Genomic DNA, 25477 nt, shown 5'->3' with positions numbered 1-25477 from the left:
CATAACATTGTGAATGTCTTTAAAATTGTGAATGTAACTCTTATTTCAACTTATGCACCCACCAAGTTTACATTTATTGTCTTTGGGTTTCAACAAAGAATTCCACACCTTTTAAGACATTCAAATGAAATGAATTCAAATGAAATGAATTCAAATTCAATTAAATTGTTTCATTCTTTAAATATGATTTTATAAAATATCAAATTAATTGAATTCTAATTTTATCATTTGAATAAAATATTTCAATTATTATCAAACGCAAAAAAACTGAATAACTATTAATAATTGGAAAATATTGATACTGATGAATTTTTAGTTGATTTTGGTTTAATTTATTTTTTCAGTGGAAGTTTCTTAAGATTTTTTCAAATTAACATTAAGAATTTTTTTTCTTAATTGATGTTGGTAGAATTTGTCTTTTGTTGTTGATGTAAACCACACTTATTTATATTAATATCGATTATTTATAGATTATTGTTGAGTGAGATTTATTTTACCTACTTTTGATTGATATTGTCAAAAAAATCTCTCATATAACTTTGGTAAAAAACCATGATCAACAAGAACAACATAACAATGATTTACAACAAGAAACAAATTTTAACAATGTAAATTGAAAATTAATTTTAATTATTAACATGAATAGAAAAACCTAGATAACATCAATTGAAAATTAGTTCTCCAACCATTAGTTGGAAAATTCCTAACTAGCATTTATTAATAAATAATCTTAATTTAAGTTATCCATGACATAAATCTAATTAATATTAGTGGAAAGAAACTCAAACTATTAAAATATTATTTGACATAAATCCAATAACATGACAAAAATAAAATAAAATCCTAACTTAACATCAACAATAAAATAATTATAATAATATTAGTGAAAAAATAAATACAATAACATTAATAAATAAATATTTGCTATAACAATTATAAAAAACAATGAAAAAACATCCAAATCTCAATCTTAATGAGTCATAACACTTTGTTTGAGATCCCACATGTAATAATGATTATAATATTTAATTTTTATAAAAATAAATCTTATATTATAATTTTTTTTAATTGAATTGAGTTTAAATTCATTCTTAATCTAATATTAGAGTTATTTAAATCGTTATATAAGGACCATCCATAACATATTTGAAAACTAAGTTGAAAAAAAAATTAAATTCAATGTAATTTTTTTGAAAATTTTGTAATTTTAAAATTCAATCAAACTTTATAATTTTTATTTTATTTTATAGGAAAACATTATAATTTTTATTTTATTTTATAGGAAAACATTATAATTTTTCTGCACAAATAAGCTATTTTCTTGAGAGTTTGTTCATTGCCACTGCTACACCCTACAGTCACAGAGATATAACACTTTCTCTATCTCTCAATATTCCTCTTTTTTTTCAACTCTCTCGATTCAAATGTCTTCAACTTCAATCGAGTGAAACCAAAACCGATGGCAGAAACCGCAATTTTCTTCGCCGCCACCGGAGAACCTCCTCTGCTACGATTCTTCAACAGCACCTTTCACTACGTCAAACGCAACGTCGTCGCTCACATTCTGCGCTCCCTAAACGACGCCGTCGCACAAGCCAGGCATCTATTTTCTCTCCCTCACTCCATTGTATTGCCTCGCCTCTCTTTCTTTCGAGCCTCTGACCTCAACGACGTCGTTCCGTGGTTGGTTGCAGGGTTTGCTGTGACGTGGACGCGGCGATCGAGAAACAGTGCGAAGTGTACTCGGGAGATTGCTCGTCGAATGACAGGAGTTTCGGCGCCGACGAGAATGGACGGCACGCCGTTTTCAATGCGCTGGATACTATGCTTAAGGATAGTTTGGAGCGGCTGAAGACGATGAGGTTAGTTTCGGTTATCGTGGAATTCGAATAATAGTTGAAAGTGATTTGTAGGTTGAATTGAATCATAGTATCATGCTATGCATATATATACACACACATAGATACAGTGTTATGCAGTTGAGTTTTAGATCTTACCACGAATGAAAGATTATGTATGTGATTGGATGAACGACTAGCTGAAATTGGAGTACACGGTTCAGTCTTGAGAGAAGTGAAAAACGAAAAAAGAAAATAGTTAACTGAAAATAATGTGTATTGATCGATAAAAGAGTTGAATCAAAAGGATTACAAAGAGACTTTGTATAGATAATAAACTAATTATTACTCTACTAACAAATTCTTAACTTAACTAATCTTATCTCTAATAAAGTGATTATTGTGTAAGTGCATAATATAAGGTTATTTTTGGATTTCTTGATGAACACTTATAGGAGAAGGGATTAAGAAGGTAAAGTGATGTAGGATCTATTTGGATGAGGACTGTCTTCGTCGAGGATGTTGGGACCTCTTAGTGTTCTTTAGGGGTCAGTCTGGTTTAGAGGCAGAGGATTGAGGGTTTGGTTTTGATATTAGATTTCGGCATTGTCATGTTGGTGGCAGTGAGGAAGGTGAACCAAGGGTTTTAGTTGGAGGTTTGGAACTCCTTCCACAAAAGGACATAGTGAGGGGGGAGCATAGAAGGTAGACCAAGACCAAACACTGTGGGAGTCCTAATCCAAAAATGCTAAACCACCATCATCTGAACATGTTTCTGATCATTGAAATTACTATGCACTAAAGTGAGGACTATTTTATCAGTTACATATAAGTTTTAATATCTAAATTTATCTACCAATAATCCTATAGAAAAGTAGCAACTACTCGTCCAGAACATTTAATGTTATAATATTATATCCAAAAACCAAACACTGAAATTGTATTTTAAACATGGCCTATATTGTTTTTAAAATATATTTGGAAACATGGTTAAACTATTTTCATAAGTTATCCTAGAGAACTTATTGAATTTAGCTGAGACAACTACGGACTTACCATATTTTTAAGATATTTGCACAAGATCTTTAAATACTTACGCAAATGTTTATGTCATTAGATAAGTCTAAATAATTTGTAAATAAGCTCTTCCAAATGAACCCTAAAACACGTAAGTTATACAAGTTTTTAAGAGTTCACATGACTTTTTGAAATGACCTATATTCTGTGATTTTAAAAAGATTATAATATTGACATCCATGCATGGTTGTTTGGCCCAGATTTGTTCTGATCATGTTAAAATGGCTTTCTTGTTAGCTACATCCCCATATATGTATATCTCTTTTGTGTTATATGTTAGGATAAATATATAAGGGATTCCAATATGATTGACTTTATGTTGCAGGGAAAATCTATGTTTGGTAAAGATAGGTCTAACTATGGGATATGCTTGTGAATTCAAGTATGCTGAACATACAGCCACTATTAGGTCTTTGTGCCTGGACAGTAAGTTAGAAGCAGCTCTTTGGCTTTGGAGGAAAATGGTTCTGAAAGGTGTTGTTCCTGATGTGTTTACCCACAACCATATTGTAAATGGGCTGTGCAAAATTGGTTTTCTGGAGAAAGCGGATTGGGTTGTTAGAGAGATGTTAGCATTTGGTCCTCGTCCCAATTGTGCTACTTATAACAGTTTGATTAAGGGCTATTGCACTGTTAATGACATGGATAAGGCTTTGCTTCTGTTCTCCACCATGTCTAATGCTGGGGTTCTGCCAAACAGGGTTACTTGTAATATACTGGTGCGCGCTCTGTGCGAGAAAGGTCTTCTAAAGGGAGCTAAAAGGATGCTCAAAGAAATATTGGAGGATGATGACGAGAAATATATAACTGATTTAGTGACCTCTACTATATTTATGGATAACTACTTCAAGAAAGGAGCAGTTGTTCAGGCTCTCAGTCTTTGGGATCAGATGCTTCAAAATTGTACTAAAGTTGATGTTGTAGCTTATAATGTTCTTATCCATGGATTTTGCAAGAGTCTACAAATGACCCTTGCATATGGATATGCATGTGAGATGTTTAAAAAAGGTTTACTTCCTGATGTTTTTACTTATAATATTCTTATTGGTGCTCTTTGCAAAGAAGGTAAAATAAGTGAGGCTTGCTATACCCTTGGAGTCATGTATAGTATGGGAATTATGCCTGATCAAATTACATACCAGGTTGTGATTCGAGGCCTTTGTTTTGATGGAGAGATTGCTAGAGCAAAAAACTTGCTTTGGTGTATGTTGAACAATTTAATGGTGCCCAAGCCTTTAATATGGAACCTACTGATTGACTTCTACGGACGATGTAATGATCTTAGCAATGCACTTTTTACAAGAGATCAAATGCTAGCTTTTGGTGTTCACCCGAATGTATTTACGTACAATGCTTTAATTCTTGCACAAGTGAAGAGTGATAATTTCTATGGTGCTTGCTCCCTGAAGGAAGAGATGCTTTCAAGAGATATTTTTCCTGATGTTGTTACCTATAATTTATTGATAGGTGCTGCCTGTAATTTAGGACGTCCTGATTTTGCTCTTCAATTACATGATGAGATGGTGCAGAGAGGGTATGACCCAGATTTAATAACTTATACTGAACTTGTTAGGGTGTTCTGTATTAGAGGTAGGATGAAAGAGGCAGAGGAGCTATATGCCAAAATACTAAAATCTGGTTTATTGAATGATCATATTCCAGTGCAGATTCTATTTAACAAGTACTGCAAATTGGAGGAACCAGTTAGAGCATTTAACTTGTATCAAGACTGGTTAGAAAGTAAAAGGGGTAGTCATCCGTATTAAATTTGACATTCTGCCTATGGCTTTAGACATCATGAAGTTTCAAGTTCTGGAAAAAGAGCCACTTCTACTGAAAAGTCAAACAGTATTTTTCTGAAATTCAGACTCCAACTGAAATGTTGACGATAGCTCTTGTGCGTAATGAATGCTTCAGGTGAGTGTTGACATTTTATCCCACACTATGTACTTCCAGTGAAATAATTGTGTCAGTCTCAATGTTGTACCTGAAAACTTAAGTAGATTTTGGGTTGATTAGTGGACCCATTTTATGTGCAAGCTGCTGATTTGTGTATTATTATATATAATTATATAGTCTAATATTGTTTAAATGAAAGTGGGCGGTGACATTTAACATAATGCATGCCTGTTTGGAGCTTTTGTTTGCCATATTTTAATTAAATGCTTAACTTGCATTGAAATTTAGTTGTTATAAACCATCCACTGAGGATTAGTGACCTTCCAAATCACCTGCAAACTCACCATTTCCGTGGTCATATTGTATATTTTCCATCTTGTGAGCAGCTCAGCTTCATTCTATTGTGTTAGTAGTAGTATCTGCTTAAATCCTTTAAGAGGCTTCTTCCTTTGAGTATTTCCATACACATTTGGTCCAGTTTCCCTTTCTATATGGTTTCTATCATCCCTAATTAGAGATGAGATGGATTTGATAGCGGGGTTGCCTAGACATTGGGGGTTTGGTGGTTGTCAACAGGCACTTGAGCAATGGACATTTTGTCCCTCCAGAACCCATTTACTCTGCAGACAGTAGCTGAGTTATTTGCTAAAGAAATTGTCAGACTTGATGGGGGTTCCAAGTTCCATTGCAAGTGACCAGGGTCCAGGATCCCACATGAGTTATCAAATTGTTGTAGAAAACTATCTTCTTGCAGTGACAGCTCTGAAAAGGAGGTCTGCATATCAACTTGTGATGGATGGACAAATGAAGGTCTTGAAAAGGGTTTGGAGTACTTGAACTGAGGTGCTTTGCAATTGATTGGTTGAAACAGTGGCAAATCCTTCACTTTCGGCAGAGTCTTTATGCAAAATTGTTTACCAAAAGACAGTGCAATTAGAAGCACACTATTCATGTTGGTGACTGAGGTATTTGTTAGAGATTGTTTGGTTGAGGACACATTTGCTCGAGGAGAGTGGGTTTATTTGATGCTAAGGCTTTATAGCCAGCAATTTGGTTCAAGAAAATGATCCATTCCAAGTTGACTGCTCATTACTTTCGGCCTTTTCAAATTGAGGCCAGAATCAGTGGTGTAGCATTGGCTGAAACTTCTTGACGCAGCATGTATTTCTTTCTGTTCCATCTTTCAGGTGTCTCTATTGAACTGTACATTAAATATGGATGGCTGTGCATGTTGTAACATGCAAGACTCTGCATATTCATGCATAATCTTTTCACAGCTGTGCGTGCTTCAACATGAGCTTGTGCACAATATTGTCTGGTCATGCAAATTGGAATGGCCGAATGTGTGGGTTCAGGCTCAAATGCCCCAGTCTGCAGAAAACTGACCATTGAAGAGCAGAACTTCTTGTGCCCTCAATTGCAACTCTGTCCACTATTGCAACTGCTATCCACTATTGCAACTGCTATCATGTTGTTGTTGACATGTGTCCTGGATCCTCTTGTCATCTTTGGCAAGTCTTCAGCCAACAATGTTTATTTTCAGTTTTGATCCTGATCATTGTTTTGTCAAATGCCATGCATCTAATAAGTTCTTCTTCATGGACAAGTTGGACCGATGACCAGTATTAGTTCCCAAGCTTGTGTCTTACCTCTCATACACAACAACCTTCTACTTTTCCTGTTCCTAGTTTAAACAGAATTGTTTCTAGTAATACTTGTAATTATAATGCTCATAATGGCATTGGTTAGGACATCCCAATTTAAATGTACTTTGTCTTATCTTTCAGTCTTGTAATGTACCTTTCAATAATAAAAGTAGTTTGCCTTTTTTTTAGCTTGTTGTGTGGGCTAATCGCAGACTTCCTTCTCATCATTCTCTCGTATTTATAATTCTCATTTTGAATTAATTCTTAGTGATTTGTGGGGTCCTTCACTTGTGTCATCTACTAATAACTATTTTTACTATATTTTTTGTGTGGATGCTTATTCGATATTTACTTGGGTGTTTCTTTTAAAACGCAAATCGGATGCTTTGTTCATTTTCCAACAATTGCAGTCTATGATTGAATTGCAATGTAATACAAAACTAAAGGCAGTGCAAACTGATTGCGGTGGTGAATTCTGTCCTTCTCATGATTATCTCCCTTCTCATGGTATTAACACAAAATTATATCTCCTCATACACGTCATTAGAATGGCACCATTGAAAGAAAACGTCACATTGTTGACATGGACCTTACTCTTCTCAGTCAAGCTTATCTTACAATGACCTATTGGGACCATGCCTTTCTTACAAGAATGTATCTCATCAACAAAATACCCTCTGCTCTATAAATTTTAGTGTGCTGTATACACTTTTCAAGATAGCACTTGGCTATGGTTTTCTCAGACCTTTTGGATGTGCTCGCTTTCCCTTTCTTAAACCGTACAATTCACCTAAACTTGATTTTCTGTTCTCAAGAATGTCTCTTTCTTGGCTATCGACTTCCAACAAAGGATACAATTTCTTACCTCCTTCTAGTAGATTTTATGTATCTACAGATATTGCTTTCAATGAAAACAAGTTTCCTTATACTGAAAATTTTCTCTCTACCCAATCTACTACAATATTTGTCTTCCCCTCTTTCTTCCTCTAATATTCCCATAGTCTCACCATCCCAAATATCTATACCTACCATTGTACCTGTTTAGATCTCGTATGCTCCGTCCTCAACACCTACATTGACCACCACACCTGTATACATCTCATATGTTCCATCCTCATCACCTTCCTCAACCATCTGTCCCTCTACATCTAATTCAGAACCTAGTCAATCATCAAGACCTCTGAACATTCATCTTATGCAGACTAGATACAAAGTTGGTACTTTACAAATTCGTGTTCATCCTAATCCTTCTTCTTGCCTACTTAGAATCTACTACAACAAAACAAGCTCATTGTGTTCCATAATGCTTTTATGCTATGAAAGACAAAATCTTTGCTCTACATAATAACACTTGGTCTCTTGTTTCCCTTCCACCTCATACAAGAGAAAAGCAAGCAATAAAAGAAAACAACCATCAAGTAGTGGTATTGTTATTGGATCTTCCCATGCTTCCAAGAAAGATCCTGGTGCAACTTCAGTATCAGCATGAATTGAATCTTGATAGCTCTGATTTTGAGTTTAAGGAATTTGAAGAATTAATTAACTTTCTCAAGACTTGCTTTGAAGGGGAAGAGGGGTAGGATGGATGTGCCCTATTGGATAACATTGAAGATAATTAGGTTGGGTTTGTTAGATATTATTAGATATAATTAGATATTATTTGATATTATGAGATATTATAGATATTGTTAGATATCTTATATTTATGTAATGGGCTTAGCCCATATGTTTCTTTTTCCTATATAAACATAACCCTATGTGTTCAATATACACAAAGGATTTACCCTATTCTTTCTTTTCCTTTAATAGGGTTGAAGAAAAGTCAGATGATTAGAACTTTAGGGCATTTGTTATTTTCAGTCTTGAACTTGAACTTAGTGGTTTTTTATTGTTATTTGAATTTCTAAACTTGCTAATATTGTTAATTATATGGTTGTTTTTCATTATTTTTTCATTACAATTATATTTTTTCATTTTTTTTATTCTTTATATGTATGTACTGTATTTTCTTTTGACTGCTGAAATGTTTTCTGAAAGAAAACAACCAGTCTTACTTCTGAAATGTTTTCATGAAGAGTTTTTGGAGTTGTCAATACAATATTATTAACGCTGGTTGCCAGTGAGGAAAAGTAAAGGGTACTCTGTTTCTGTAGTTAATTTTGAGAAGACTGAGAGGTTATCTCTCTTTGCAATGACCTGGTCCTGCGATGATATCTATTGGTGTTGATAAGTTCTTTTCCTAGTTCAATTTTGTCACTTCTCTGTGTATCCACCGCATAACACAGCACACCTTTTGACATCGTGTTTAATAATACTTGGTGGCTTTTTTCTATCCTTTGTGCTTCTTTTCATCTGTGGTGTTCTAACAACATACACTCATTATCTCTATAAGCATGTTTAAACCCAATATAACTGAATCAAAACTGATGGAATGGAATTTGTACATTCAGTTTTCTAAGTGATAACTTGTTTCTTTTTACTTTCTCAACTCAAGAAGCAGAAAGTTGTGAAATTTTTCCTGTTCTCCAAGCTTCATACCTGTCTATAGAATTCTTGATTATTCATTCATATTTGCATTTATGCTAATGTAATATAAATAACTGTCAGTATATATTTTATATTCAGAAGGAGCAATCGGAAGAAGTGCTGCTTCTCCTCTAGCCAGAGTTTATCATAACAAATGTCCACAAGTGTAACCATTTAGAGGCTACCAGTTCAAAATGGGCCAAGTGTGCTCAACAGAAAACCTGGGGAATAATAGGCACTGTTGCATTTGTTCGTAATGTTGAAGGATTCAAACTGCAACTATAGGTTGGTGTGCTTGTAAAGTCTGGTTTGGCAAGCATATTTGCTAGTGATTTTTTTATTGGTGAATAAATAAATAATACGAATGTATTAAAATGTAGCTTTGTTTTTATTATGTATTTGATAATTCACAAAAGTTTAGTTGCAGCCACAAGGAAATTTTCACCAAGGAAAATATGACAGCGAGAGGTTATTTTCTGGTGGCTGATAATTTTTTCTTCATCTTGTAATTATTGTTATATGTTCACTTACTTATTCTGAATATATCGGAGTGTTGAGATGAGATGTCTATGTTTTTACTCAGTTTGATTGAGGTTTGCAAGTGTTTAAGTTGAGAAATTGTACTTGGAAAACAGACTTTAAAAGCTGATTGAGAAATTGTTGTGCTTTTCGGCCTGCTAAAAGAATGGTAGATAAACTATGAACTATGATTATTGACTTCTTGGTGTTGATCTTCAGTTAGAGTTAGAGTTTCATTTCACAATCTGCTTAGTAAATAATTTTGTTAAATGTATCGTGTTTTTATCAAAATTAAGATCCAAATTTGATTGAGGAATAACACTAACAGAATTTTGTCTACAAATTACATGTTATAGATTCACACTAGTTTTCTGTTATTCTACTGTTATTTCACACCATTTTTTTTGTCTGAAGTAAAAGTTACCATTCTAACTTTTCGGGTATTGACAAGTTTTTCTGTGAATTCAAGATTGCAGTATTATGGCTGATATTTTGCTCGTTTCGTGATAGAGTTAAATTATCATCACAAGCTTGAAATGATTCCTTAAAGGTCCAACTTTAAATAGGCAATTTCTTCCTTTACCATATCATTTAAGACATGCACCCAACATAAAATTTAAAATCCAACATTATCCTTGACTTCATTTTTGTTTACGGATGTAGAAATCCGGAAATGATTGTTATATACTCTAAATTTTGAGATCTGGAAGGTCATTTTCGTACTTCAATTAAGTTTCTGGATAACCATATCTGAAAGTGAGTTATGAGTTTCAAATTTTTGTATTTGGAATGATGTGCTGTAAATTGTACTGAGGATCAAGATTCAAAACTCACTTACGAATTTTGGCATCCACAAGATCATTTATGTTGTCTAGATAAGCTTCTAGATGATGAAATCTGGAAGTGACATATTAGTTATGGACTTGTATATTTAAAATTTTGTGATTTGACTTACGGATATGAATGTCCGGAAGGTAAATTTTTTTAAATCATTAAAGAAAAAACAAATATTTCGCATTTTTTTAAATCATTAAAGACCAAACAGATATTTCACGTAAGTATATTGGATGCCAATTTAAATTGATATGGGGCAAGGAGAATCAACCTTCTAAATATTTTTTTTTCTTTATATACTATAAATGAAAGGTAGAAGGTGAAGATATTCAATAAAAAAAGACAAAGTATTAAGAATGGTAACAAACGGGTTCATAAATATCAGCACTCATTCCATAATAGAAAAATGTCTTATACTTGTAGGGTACTTGTTAGATGGATATCAATGATTTCTTTTTTCAAATCTACATGTACTTATAATTTAATCCAGTATATTGTTAATATAAACCTGTTTAAATATTTTTTTTTATATATGCTTAACTAAAAAAAAAGTATACAAGTTTATTGTATATTTAGTTTTACATGAAGTAAATGTATAAAATTATTTTTTTGTTACAACTCAAATGTTTCACTGGTTGGTTCGGGTGTATGATGAAATTTTTTACAGTAAAAATATTATTTTAACTTACCTTTTTGACATATTTTTTCATTAACTATTTTTTTAAAAATTATAAAATATTTTGCTTCCTACTTTTAATTTAATGAGTTTCACCAATGAATTTATATTTTTCTATTATTTTTAATCAATAACTAAATATGTTGGAAGATGTACGACAGAAAATGCATTGTCAGAACACCTCATTTCATCATATCGTAAATTTACTTTATTATTCGAACAAATTTGTCTCAAGGATATTCATGGTCTAAACATTTTTTATGTTCCTAATAAAATTTGCATTGTATCACATTAAATACTTTTTGAAATTCTCACAACCACTCATTTTTTTTTCAATTTTTTTTTTACTTTTTCTTCTTCTAAATTTTAGGAAAAAAACTTACCAAAAACCCAACTATAAACGACCATAACTATATTTTCTTCAAAGTAGTCACTGTAAAATCCAACAAAATTAATCAGGTGATGCTATAAAAACATTTATTTTTCTTTGTTTATTCCAATTAAATTTTATAAAATTATTCTACATCCAACCTTACGCATTAAATCATTGCTAGAATTCTGAATATTCATAACAAAATGATCATTGTAACATAAACTTTTACAACAACAAAAGACATAATAAAAAAGTAAACAGCTAAGTTTAAAAGAAATAGAAAGAGTGACACTACAAGAAAATCATTAAAGATAAAAAATAATTAGTTGTTATATTGATGTCACTTGAAATTTTTTTTTAAAAAAATAATTAGTTACTATATTGACTAAATTAGAGACATTTTAGACATTAAACATATTATTGTTGTTTAAATTAGTTTCTATTATTGTTAAGTAGTTTCTATTTGGTAACAAAAACCTTTGTAACTAATTAGATACAAATTTAAAAATTATTTATCAATAATAGAAACTAATTTAGAAATTAATAATTTTTTAATCTCTAAAATAATATCTAATTTAGTCAATATAGTAACTAATTATTTTTTTATCTATAAAATTAGTTTCTATTTAATGATTTTCTTGTAATAATTACCCTATATAATATTTTAAAAATCATAATTCAAATTGAACCACACTAGCTTGAAGATAAGATCGAATGTTTTTTTAACCTCCAAACTCATACCAACCTAACCTATTAAAATTGAACCACACTTTCTTTTTGTCATGATAAGGTGGAATTTCCTTTTAGCATCAAAAGCATGCATAGGAAGTAGGAAAAAACCGTACCAAAACCATGTTTCATAGGTCTCTATGCATGAAGAAATTTGAAAAGGAAGGAGTATATAGGTAGTGTGGTCCATCTTCCTTTTACAGTCCTTCAAAGCTTTTCGATTTGTATTCAGTTATCATCTTTCTCTTCCTTTCATCATGCACCTTCTTGTTTCACCTTTTTTTTTTAAACAAAGAAAAATCATGTTTTAGTAAAGAGATATATATGCTCACAAAAGATTGGAAGTGTGAGACAAATTTAAGTGTGTAGTTGGAAGTCTCATATTAATTGGAGATAAACAATATATAAAGAGAAAGATTCACAAATTCATTGCCTTAATGTTGAAAGCTCAAAAAATGGAGCTTATTAATGTGATTTTTTTGTCTTGGTTTGTGTTGCGTGTAGTGCTAGGACTAATGTTCCGTTGATGTTTCGTAATTGATGGAACACTTGTTTTAATTACTGTGGGAAAATGATGTTTAGGGTTACTTATATTTTTCGTGAAGGAAATGCATGTGCTGATAAATTGACTAATTTAGAATTTATTTATAGAGAATCATTTCATTAGTATAATAAGCTTCAATCTAGTCTATTTTTAGAATTCTTAATGAATATGTATAGTTTACCTATGTATCGTTTTTATTAGCATATGAGTTTTGGTCTAGTCCCCCCATATTTTTGTATTTTTTTAATAATATTTTTTTTATGTGATGACAGATGATTGTTGTTGTTTGAGGTGTCAGCCTAGCTGAGATGTCAAGTTACATAGTGATGCATAACATGAAAACTTAAAAAAAATAAAAAATTCATTGTCTTAATGTTTAAGTTGAAGGTTTTTTTTATTGATCATTTTAAGTTAAAGGTGGCATCAAGTTTTTTTTTATATGGATTAGTTCACGATTCATTAAATCAAGATCTCCTCGATTATGTAATGTCTCTCTCTGATATGTCCACTAGAAGAATTCAACGGGAACAAATAATACTTTGTCCGAAAATAGACACAAATTCACTAGATTATTTACGACTCACAAACGCTAGACAATAACAAAAGAAATCACAAGAATAGACAAAAAGTAAATAGGAAAAATAAATGAAGAATCACACATAAAAATTTACGTGACTCAATTGAAACCTAATCTACGTTCATGGTCAAAAATTACTAAGAAATATAAGATTATAACACAAATTCTATCTCACTAGTGAACTCTCAAGATAACTCTTCATTACAAGATCTTATTTATAATGTTAAAAAATTGTCTAATTAACTTCCAAAAGGACACACCAAATAGTTTGCACAATGATTAAGTTAGAAAGAGTGTAAATTTGATCAACAAATAATTATATTTAAAAAATAAAAATTATTCTAAACATTTTTTTTCTATAATTTGGATATCTAAATTAAAAAATTGAAATGGTGTATTTTAGAAATAGTTTTGTTAAATAATAAATTGTAAGAAAAATGTTTTAAAACCTGAGTTCAAACTCCAAGCAAAATTGTTTTCTGAACAAAAAAATAATGTTAGAAGAATGTCATAACAGATAGGTTTGGAATATAAAATAAGAAATAAAATTGAGTTATTAGTGTTAAATGAGATAAGGTATAACTGATACAAAATGTAATTTTTGTTGATATATATAAAATATGTTTGATTGTTTTTATTAGAAAGCATTTGATTATTATTTAACTTTTAACTAACTTTTTTTTTATATATCACTATTCAACTTGAGATTAACTAACTTATTTATTGAACACTGCTCAATCAATCTTGTAAAATAGCAAATTTTTTTTCTTGCTATACTTGGATTCAATTTTAAGTAAATTTAGAATACAATATATTTAAACGGTTATAGTTTAGTTAAAGAATTTTTATTTTTTTAAAATGGTGAAATTTTTGTATATGGACATTTTTTAAAGCAAAATGAAACAATTTCATAACATATATATAAAAGAAATTTGCATATGGTACAAATTAAACAACTTATTTAAACAAAGAATTTAAAACCCAAAAGGAATTGAACTACTTCATTCAAATATATATATTTTTTTTATTGAAGCAATTAAATTTCCTCACACTAATAAAAATCCTTATCAAAACCCTATTAAAAAAATCCTCTATTAATGGTTAACCCTAATTATTTATAAGCATAGGTTATGAACAGTAAAAAAACGTGCACTTTGAGGTACAATTATTTGTATTACTTTCACTGATATATCACATCTGCAAATCCTCCCAAAAATTTTCGAGAATCATATGAACTGTAGCTGTTGCCTCCACCAGCAGATAAAGAACACACTTTTCTCAATCTATCACTGTATTAATCTGTTATGAAAACACTAATGCTTTTGGTAAACCATCCAAAATCTGTGTTTAATTTTCATAAAACTGTGCAGAGAAAATTTCATGTAACATGTTTTTAAGACAGTTATCATAATTTAGTATCTGATATGTAATACATGATGAAGAGGGTCTGTGTTTGGACGATTATTCTGTCAGTGCATATGATATGAGTGCGTAGACTATTTGCTCTTTTCTGATATATATATATATATGAAGAAAAATGTTACTTTTACACGAAAATAGAGTTATTTATAATTGTGATTTTAGTCGATACAATTTTAAAATTGTTCCATTTTAATAAAAAAATATTTTTTTTTTCAGTTGTAATCTGGTGCAGGATTGTCAACGTTTTTTTATCGGTAAGGAAAGATAGAATTAATGTGTGTCAACTTGGGGGGTGATCCGACCTTTTTACAGAACAAGAGACATATAACACAAGAAAACCTCAACTGACTACCTTGTCAAAACTAGCTGTTAAAAGCGACTTAAACTTCAAAGATCAACTTCGTCGCCCTAACATCAATTATTAATTGAGGACATACATACCAGATGTTCAAGAGACCAATCAGAAAACGATAAACTCGCTGATGATATCTTTGACGAGATCCAAGATGAAACCTTAACATGTGTCAAGGAAAAGATTTCAGAATAGTTCCCACTTCTTCGTTGAATAAACATTTATTCCTATTTCTTTAAATCTGGTTAGAAACATATCAGCTACCAACACTTATTGAATAAAACTAAAGGGTTAAAAAATAATGTGTCTCTATCCTACTAAAATTCACTACCCTGGAGTCATTGAATCTAGGGCACATATTTGCCACAAAGCCTAGAAAGTCCCTTTCTTATTGGTCTGCTTTCACTGAGAGATTCCATTTTTGTCAAAGAGCACACAAACACATACACACTCTCTCTCACCTTTGCATCAGAAAAACTGTTGCACAAGTGAACTTGGACACCCCATTATAAGCAGAAATGGACCCTATACAGATTTGCCTTGCCCTTCAGGTGCTGACTTATGGCCACTCACACTCTCTCTTTGCTAGTGTTCTGCAACTGGTGCTGTCTGCCTGCACTCCAAAAGGGTAACCCTAAAACAAATACAATACCATGTATATATATACCACTCAATTTTTCATTTTTGTGGCCATTCAAGTGCATGTGTGTAAGTCTCACCACCATATATATATATATATCATTATAAGAAAATTATTAAAATAAAAATTAATTTTAGAGATAAAAAATAATTAGTTGTTACATTGACTAAATTAGATATTATTTTGGAGACTAAACGGATTTTTGGTTTCTAAATTAGTTTCTATTATTGATAAATAGTTCTAAATTGGTATCTAATTAGCTATTACGGTTTTAACTACCAATTATCTAGATTCTAAATTTAGTAGCAAAAAATTTGGTAGCTAATTAAATATCAATTTAAAAACTATTTATTAATAATAGAAACTAATTTAGAAATCAAATTTTTTTTAGTCTTCAAAATAATATCTAATTTAATCAATATAATAATTAATTAATTTTTATTTTTAAAATTAATTTTTATTTAATAATTTTTTTGTAATATATATATATATATATATATATATATATATATATATATGACAGAAAGTCTTGCAAAAAAGTCATTTCAGATAGATATGAAAGAAAAAGCTTGATTGCATACTTAGAAACGTATAATAATAATAATAATAATAATAATAATAATAATAATAGTGAGTGGTCTAATTCATAAACAACAGTCTTTTAAAAAAAATGTTTTCAATGATATATATATAAGAAATTAAGATTATTAATTTATATCTCTCGATTGTGATTATTTTATAAATTTTATGATTTTTTTTTATATTTTTCAGGATGTGTTACGGAAGAAAAGTTAAAAAAATAATAATGTCATTTTGTCATTTTTTTTTACAAAACCACCTTGTTTTAGTTTTTTTTAGATTTAGTTAAGCTTTTTTTTATCTAAACATATCGGTAATGTTGTCAAACATCTAATATTTTTATTATTAAAAAATAAAATAAATAAATTTAGATAATTAAGGGATGTCGATACTTTTATAAATCTTTTTAGTAAGTTATCACCAACATTTAGAATGGAAAAAATCTCATAATTTATGCTATCACTAACAACACTTCCACAAAACACAGAGAGAGTCAGATCCCAACAATCCAAAAAAATATTCCAAAATCCTCAAAATCAATCTCTGTGTCTTACACATCAACATTAAAAAAGTGTAAGAACTATTAAATGACCAAACCAATATACATAAATTGTGAAACCAACATTCCAATGTACCCAAACTGAGGTTGTAATCCCCAGGCAGAGAAGCCATTCCCCAGGCAGACAAGCCATGATCAATGCACCATTCAGAATATGTAAAATTTGCTAAATGCTTCTTACATGTAATCCACAACCAAACCTTTAATTGTGTCATCACATAAATCTCTACGTGGTTTATTCTATCATTCTTTAAAGTAACCTTATTCATTTGTTTCCAAATCTCCCCTATTACAACAACCCAGATACATCCCCACACTTTATTTGTAGATATTGATAACCTAGACAATCTAAAGTGCAAAAAGTATGAGATTTTGAGTAGTAGTGATTATCTCAAACCTCACCAATCCATAGATAACACATACTCCATACTAACCAAGTTACTTTACAGGTAAAACACAAATAACTAGTTATCTTCTCTTCCTCACCACACGTTAATTACACATAAAGTACTTTTCATAACCATCCCTCGCGTAAGCAAGTTATCTTTTGTTGCTACTTTATTTTGTATCACCCTCCAAGCTACTACCTATGTTGAAGGTAAAGCCTCGACCTTCCAAAAAAAAAATCATACATTGTCCTATGTTCATCACTTAGCACATTCCTTAATATAGTATATGCCAGTTTAACCATGTAGGCAAAAAACTCTCATTCCTCCCATGACCATTTATCATCTTCCTTAATCAATCTATTACCCTCCAACTATTGCATCAACTAAGATTTCCAAATAAAACAAAATTCTCCTCCACTTAAGCTTCCAACATTATTTCTCTAATTCACAACTTGGTTTAACTTAGCATCTTTGGAAGTTGTTAAGGAAAACAATCTAGGAATTTAACTTTAAATTCCTCATTATCTACCCACTTGTCTTCCCAAAATCTTATATTTTTACCATCTCCCAAATAATGTTATCTTCGAATGTATTCCCCCACTCCTCTAACTCCTAAATCATTTTCCACACTATTTGCAAAATTTGATTACGTTTTCTAATAAAACCCACAAACTCATAACTAAAAAAGTGTTGATTGACTACAATGGTGCATTGACACTATGCCTAACTGATTAGCATCCATACTCCATATTTACTAGCCTCTCTACACGTGAATAATAAGTGACCGTTTCAACCTCCCTATCATACATGACACAATTAATCCTTTGAACTTGAATGTCTCTATGTAGAAGATTGTCTTGTGTATCAATTTTATTCTAAATCACTCTCCAACTAAAAAATGTGGCTGAGGGTAAAGCTTTAACATTCCATAATTTAGCATATATCTCTTTCTCCACCTCTAGTTGGTTGTTTTTATTTGACAAGTATGCTGATTTTATTGTATAGTATCCATAATTTTCTCCCTTCCATATCTATTCATTTTTTCTCTCCCATATCTATGCAAATGAACTTCCTCAACTTGTCTTGACATTTCTTCCACCATTGATTTTTCCCATTTAAACCACTCTCTCATTCATATGAGTCTCCATGACCATTCATTCTCACATCAAGTTCCAACTTGACCTATATTAAGACCCTTTTGATTTTAATTGACATACAATTTCGAGTATTTATCCTTCAAAGCTCTGTCCCCTACCCATATATCTTCCCAAAACAAAACCTTATTCCCATCCTTAATTTTCCATATAACATTCCAATAAACCAATTTCCCTCGTCTTGTAAATTACTGATTTTTTCCTAATATCTCTCAACCATAATGATTCATACCTATCTCCTTACCTTCATTTAGTGATCTCCATATACCATGCTTAGATTTTACTATATCTGCCCACAAGTCTCTGTCTTCACTCTCCAATCTCCAAGTCCATTTTACTAGCAAGGCTATATTAAAGCGTCTAAGATTTTTTACCCCTAAACCCTCCATTTGTTTGGTTTTTCAAATATTTTCCTAGCTTACCCACACAATCTTTTTCTATTCTTGATTCAAACCCCACAAAAAGTATCTTTGAATTCTTACTATTTGTTTCTATACTACCAGTGTCAATTTCAACAATGAAAAGTAAAAAATTGGCATAACAGAAAGGACAAACTTTATTAAAGTGACTATTCCAGCAAAAAAGATATACTTACCTTTCCATTTAGACAAACACCTTTTAATCCCTATCCAAAATTCTTTCTTACTATGATTTGCCCCCACATGAATTCCTAAATATTCAAAAAGAATGTTCATGATAACAAAATATAAAATTTGTGAATATATGATTATAGTGGATAAATGAACTCCTATTCTTCCTAGATTAGATTTATGGAAGTTTATTTTCAAACATGAGACTAGTTCAAAACACTTAAGAATACTTTTAAGTACCACTATATTTTGTGTTTATGTTTTACAAATGAATAGTGTCATCCGCAAACTGAAGCATGTTGATAATGATTTCGTTTTTGCCCACCTTAATCCCTTCTAGCAAACCCTTTCTCTTTGCTTGCCTATCCACTCTGGCTAACTCTTTTGCCACACTCAGAAATAAAAAAGGCTAATGGATCATGTCTTAACTCTTTTTCAATTTTAAATTACCCATTGACAAGTATGAATAAAGTTAATGACTCAAAACAATTCATAATCCATCTAATCCATTTATTCTCAAAACTAAGCCTATCCATAATGTAACATAGAAAATTCCAATTAACTGAAGTGAGTCACATCCTTTCTCATTTTTACTATAAAACAATCCTAATTGCAAAAGAGAGATGAGGCATTGACTAAAACTAGTAAAACTTATGAGACACAATTTTTAACACAATAATACTATATAAAGATGCTTGCACAATAAACAATATGTGGCCTTTCATTCTCTAATATATGTATAATATCCCTCTTTGCATATTTATCTCTTATTTATGTTGATTAGTTAGAATAGATTTTTGAAGGATGTAACACTTTATGTTTTTCATGGTTTCTGGTGTAAGGTGGGGATCTGGAGGTTGTTCTACATGTATTCTTATTTTTTGGGTTCATAATGAGAGGTAACTTCATGTTGTTTCAATCTTTTACAAGAATTGAAATATTCCTTAAATATTTTTTTATTTTATTTTATTCATTTTCTACTTATAAGAAAAATTAAATGCAGTCACTTTTGTTATTTTTAACTTCATTTATAAATAACAGATTCTTATTTAGGTGTAATAAATAATAGATTATTAATATATAAGTTTTTCTTTTGCTATGAGTAGATCATTCTTTTATAAGATTGAGATTCAAACACTCTAGATATTTGCTTTATAAGATTGAGATTAATTTGTTTTCTCACTTTTGTCTTATATGATGCTGGTTGGCAAGTCCTTAAACTAAACCTGCAGTAATGTGGCATGTTAGCCATCAAACAAGCCAAAATATAATAGATTGACCCCATTGCCATTTTTATCCAAAGTTTCATTAAAATAAAATAAAAATTTCAAATACAATTTTATCATATATATATATAATTTTGATATTCTTGACCTAATTCAATCTTAAAAACTAAATCACAAAATAAAAATCCTCCCACAGTTTTAGAATATAGTAATAAAATGAAAAAAATGGAATGATAAAAATAATTTAGTGATAAAATATTTATTTATTTAAAAAAATATAAGATCAATATACCGATAAAAGAAAGACATTTACATTCATTATATATATAATGAAATATTTTTATCTTTAACTGACAAGAGATTTTCAACATCGCCTTCACATCAAGACCTACCAACTCGTACGTGAGACTATATATTGTAGGTAGTCCGATGATAAGCCTAACAAACTCTCTTTAAGATAAATGTTAGATGACTCTAATACCATATTAAGAAGTGAATTTTAAACTTAACTCAATCTTATAAAATCGATTTGTTAGAAAAAATTTGTACTCATTTAGATACTATAAAATGTAGTCGATGAGGGATATCTAACCATAGACAATATTTTTTTATGGACATGATATCTCTAACAATAATAAAAATATACCATATATATATATATATGTGATGAAATGAAATGACTGAGTGTACCTAAATTTGGTGGTAGCAATTAATCTCATGTTCAAAGGTTTGGCCGACTATCACAATCTGCATTAAATTGACGTAGAAAAATTTGTGAAGAAATCTTAATTAAGTTTATTATTATGGAATAATATATAGATTATATTCGTCGGCCAATCCTTGAAAGTAAAATGGAGAAAGTTACATTCATGAATTAGGGAGAAAAAAATAATAATTAAAATAATAATTTTCTTAAAACTAAATGAAAGCACTAAAGTTTCACAGCAACAAATGGGAGAAAAGCTTTCATGCATTGACTGTGGTTGTCCCATTTTGAAAAAAAGTAAAGATTTTCATAATTTCTTGAAGACCATAGTGTGATGATGAAAGGGACACATTTCAAAAGTTTGATTTGAAATAATTATTACTAGTAAAAGATGAAAGTAATAATAATTAATATTATTCTCACACATGATAATTAACATAATATGAGGAACAAAGCATGTGGTTTTAAGCATTGTTAGTGATTACCCTTTTACTCAATTTGTGAAATTGTAAAGTTTATTGTAGGTAGTAGATAATGCCTAGTGTTTGCACAAGTAGGTCACTATTATCTTCATTATCCATGATTATGCTTTTGGTGGTGGACCATTATTAAGATCATAACATTTTTCTATATATATATATATATGTTTAATCTTCATGACTATGGTGAAAATTGATATGAAAATCTATAGATCTTGTAAATATATTTTTAGTCTTTTCATTGCAATTTTAATCTCATTTAAAAAAAATAGATATTTGTTCTCTACATGTTTTAAATATACTTTATTTATGATCAATTAAAATCCTAAATTTTAACACCATAAAAATAATTTAATTAATTAAGATATAAGGAAAAATAAATAAATGTAACAAAATTGAAGATTAGATCAAAGTTGAAGATTTTTGAAATAGAAAGAACAAATGTCACCAAATAGATGATCAAAGTTGTATATTGAACAAAAAAGAATGACTAAAACAATTTAAACTAACTTTCAACTAGATACTCTCACAATTATTTTTTCGTATATTTTCTCAATTTATAATGTATTCGTAGGAATTAATTACCTAGTATTAAATAATTATGAAAATAGTTGTAAAGAAAATGTTAAATTAAAAAGGCTTTGTTTCTTAAAAAAATTAATATAAATTATGATTCAAAAATTATAATTTGAGAGAAACTTGTTTTCACTAATTAGTTATTTCTGATTTCTAACCTTATAACCATATAAGTTCAAAGTAACTTTAGAAGGAGAGTAAGGATATTAGTGTATTTTTTAGATAAATTTATTTATTTAATTTATCTTTTTTGATAAAAAAGAAAAAAAATTATTAATGAAGAATAAATAAAATAAGAGAACGTGGAATATTTGAAAAGTATATATATATATATATATATATATATATATATATATATAATCTATGAATACATCATTTCTCAAAACACCTAAACAAAACAAAATGAAAAAGTCTACTTGATTTTAGTGATCACACTTATTCCTTGCTTTTAATGATATTTTATTTCTTTATATGGACAATTTACTTTTCTTTTCCATTTTTTTAGTCTGTATATATTTTGAATAATTTGAATTTTGATGTTCAAGTACTAATATACTTTTAATAAATAACAATTAAAATGACCAATTTTCATAAGAAAATAAATTTATACTTTAAAAAGTAAAACCTTAGTGATGGATAATGATGGAGACGTTGATCCAAGAAGGAGGTGAAGTTGGAAAAAACTTACAAACCCATTTTAACTACGTGCACTCAAACAATTATAATTGCTTAAAGAAATTTTCCCAACATGGTGTGAAGATTGCTAAATTATATTTCATTTTTCTAAACTTTAATTCATGTTAGTGGAAAAAGACAATTTATGTTAAGATTTCACATCTAACTTGAATTACATTATGTGAAAAAATGTGTGATGATATTTTATGTCAAAAGATTCTATGGATGAATTAAATTTTAATGTTTTCACTTCCTTAATGTCATATTTATCTACTTACAAATATCATGTTGACACTAAAAAATAATTTTAGAGATAAAAAATATTTATTGTATTAATTAAATTAAATATGATTTTAAAAATTAAAATAATTATTAATATACAAAGTAGTTTTTATTATTTATTAATTAATACAATTGATAAATTAAATTTTAAATTAATATATAATTAGTTATCAATTATTTTAGATTATAAGTTTGGTGTATTTAATTTATATTTTTTTCTTTAAAATTAATTTTTATTTAATAATTTTTTGTAGTGTAAATTTTAATATAATTTTTAAAATTTTATCATGGTTTGAATTCAACATAAATTTAATATAAATGCCAAAAATTATTTATATAGAAGTGTTACTTAATATAAAATGTAAAAAATATTCAACATAAAATATTAGTGGATTTTAAAAGGTTAAAAATTAGAATAAGAATTTTAAAGTTAAAGTAAAAAGCATTTATATTTTTAGGTTAAATGTTCCTTTCAAGTTAATAGTTTCTATAGTTAGTATTTTTCTTCTTATTTTTCATATATAAAAAATCATTTTTTATATATAAAAAATATTATTTTTATACATAAAAAATATTTATACAAAGTGTTGGTTTGAATGTGTAGACCTAACTACTATTTTTAAGTATGATAAAAAAATTTAATTTAACTATTACTTTATAGTAAGAAGTTATAAATATGTTATTCGAGTATAATCTTAAAATAATCTTAACAATTTTAATTTGTAGCATGAATTGTGAACAGGTGACAAAGATTCTTTACTTTTAGGTATAAGAAACATTGTGTGGTGCAAATTATAAGTGACGTACATATTAATATTAAGCTTTAAAAAAATTCAACCCCAAATTAATTTAAAGAACTTGCTAGAAACAATCTTAAACTTATAGGTCCAATAAAATCTCAAATAATATTTTTTATCCACAAATAATTCATAAAATTAAAAAAAAAATTAAGAGGTATTTCAACTCTTAAAAAAAATTGAAAAATTAAAAATAAAATCCTAAATAAATTACAGAAAAATAATATATATATATATATAAATATTATATTTATTGGATAAAATATTATCTAAATTATTTTCCCCCTTATATTTTTTAAGCTTAAAAATGCAAATTATCAACCATTAATTAAGACATACTTTTGAAAATAAAAACGTCATGTAATGCTAACAAATTGAGGTTCGAATTTTAATGATTATACTGATTAAAAATGCTAATAAAATTACTATTTTTTTATTAAATATTAAATAATTGGATTAAAAACACACCATAAAGAGTTGCATGTCAAATGATGGTTAAATAGTTCACAATTTTTTATTCTTTTTAATAATTTGGCTGATTATATGATTATAGTAAGATCATTATTACATGATTATAGTAAGATAGCATATTCAATGATAAGCAAAAGGGTCAATAAAATATGATTGCCACTCAAAACAAAATATCCCTTTGTGATTTAGGGTTTATTATAAGCCCTAAAAAGTACCACAAGACAGTATTATTTAATAATTCTGTCAAAATTTAGGTTAAATTATTATATTTATACCCTATTATAGTTTTATAAGTTTGAACATAAGTTAATAATTTTTTAGGGAAGCTTTAAATTAAGGTTTAGAATATTTTACTCTATTAATTAAGTTTTAAATCACACACGTCAATTTTAAATTTAGTCTTTTATTTTTCAAAATTAACAAACTAATCTTTCCATGATTTTTTCACGCAGTTCAATTTTATTTCTATTAACAATGAATATATATGTTTATGCAACTATCTATTTTTTTTCATATAGAAAATGGATAGTTAGATAAAGTTATTAGATTGAAAAGAAAATGTTTAAAATAAAATTGTTATACATTAGAAGAATAATAACACTATTACGTGAGTATTGCCACGAAAAGAGAATTATGAAACATAACAATTAGTTATGTTGTTTTTGGTCAGCATATAAATGACTTACACAGAATATATAAAAGTTAAGCAAAATTAACCTTTTCATCTAAAGTTTAAGTCTTGAATATATATTAAATATTAAAAAAATAATTTTATTGTACACGGTCATTTTATTTGGTTTAAACAAAATTATTTTTCATGAAAATTGATGTAGCTTTTCTTAAAGCATGGAATAATCTATTATCCGATGAAAAGTAGAAGTATATGAGCTTAGGATAGTAATGTGGGTTGTAATGTGGATTGACCCGTTTTCTAACACTAAAAATCCAATTTATCTACGGACAAAATCCGTAGGTAACAGCCAAAATCCGTAGGTAAATCAACATTACTTACGGATTACCCACGGAAAAAAATCCGTATGTAATATTGACGTCGGTAATTTACCTACGGATATTAGGTCCGTGGGTAACGAAAACAACATTACCCACCAACTACAGTCCGTAGGTAATACCCACTGACTCCAAGTCCGTAAGTAATGTTAATATACTTTATTTTTAAAATTTTAATTATTATTTGAATTTTTTTTTATTTTCAATTATTATTTACAAATATTATTTTTTGCCAATTTTTATGATTATTATTGATAATTATTATATATGTTATGGCAATTATAATTAATGTTAGAACTAAACTGCAGCAGGTGGAACTCGAAGCCAAGTCCCT

The 25477-nt window shown here is 29.0% G+C and overlaps 1 protein-coding gene across 2 annotated transcripts; it reads left to right on the top strand.

The window, feature by feature from the left end:
• The first annotated feature begins 1335 nt into the window (after positions 1-1335).
• LOC137822196 (pentatricopeptide repeat-containing protein At5g24830) lies at positions 1336-9701 on the top strand. Of its 2 annotated transcripts, XR_011082918.1 has the most exons (4): positions 1336-1599; positions 1695-1862; positions 3241-4832; positions 9086-9701. XR_011082918.1 is itself a non-coding variant. In XM_068627096.1 (3 exons), exons 1-3 carry the CDS (start codon positions 1460-1462, stop codon positions 4679-4681), a joined length of 1749 nt encoding a protein of 582 aa, XP_068483197.1. In that variant the 5' UTR covers positions 1336-1459; the 3' UTR covers positions 4682-6648. The 2 variants fall into 2 exon arrangements, 1 of the variants encoding a protein (XP_068483197.1); XM_068627096.1 differs by lacking the exon at positions 9086-9701 and having other exon boundaries at positions 3241-6648.
• The last annotated feature ends 15776 nt before the right edge of the window (positions 9702-25477 follow it).

Source organism: Phaseolus vulgaris, chromosome 11, assembly GCF_000499845.2.
Source record: "Phaseolus vulgaris cultivar G19833 chromosome 11, P. vulgaris v2.0, whole genome shotgun sequence".
NCBI classification, from domain to species: domain Eukaryota; kingdom Viridiplantae; phylum Streptophyta; class Magnoliopsida; order Fabales; family Fabaceae; genus Phaseolus; species Phaseolus vulgaris.
Note: the sequence above shows the minus strand (reverse complement) of the source record. Positions and strands in the feature narration are given on the sequence as shown.

Excerpts from the sequence above, each read along its gene's own strand:
- LOC137822196 (XM_068627096.1), top strand. The coding sequence starts at position 1,460 with ATGGCAGAAACCGCAATTTTCTTCGCCGCCACCGGAGAACCTCCTCTG. Across the intron at positions 1,600-1,694 it reads GACGCCGTCGCACAAGCCAG|GGTTTGCTGTGACGTGGACG; the intron begins GCATCTATTTTC and ends GGTTGGTTGCAG. Across the intron at positions 1,863-3,240 it reads GAGCGGCTGAAGACGATGAG|GGAAAATCTATGTTTGGTAA; the intron begins GTTAGTTTCGGT and ends TTTATGTTGCAG.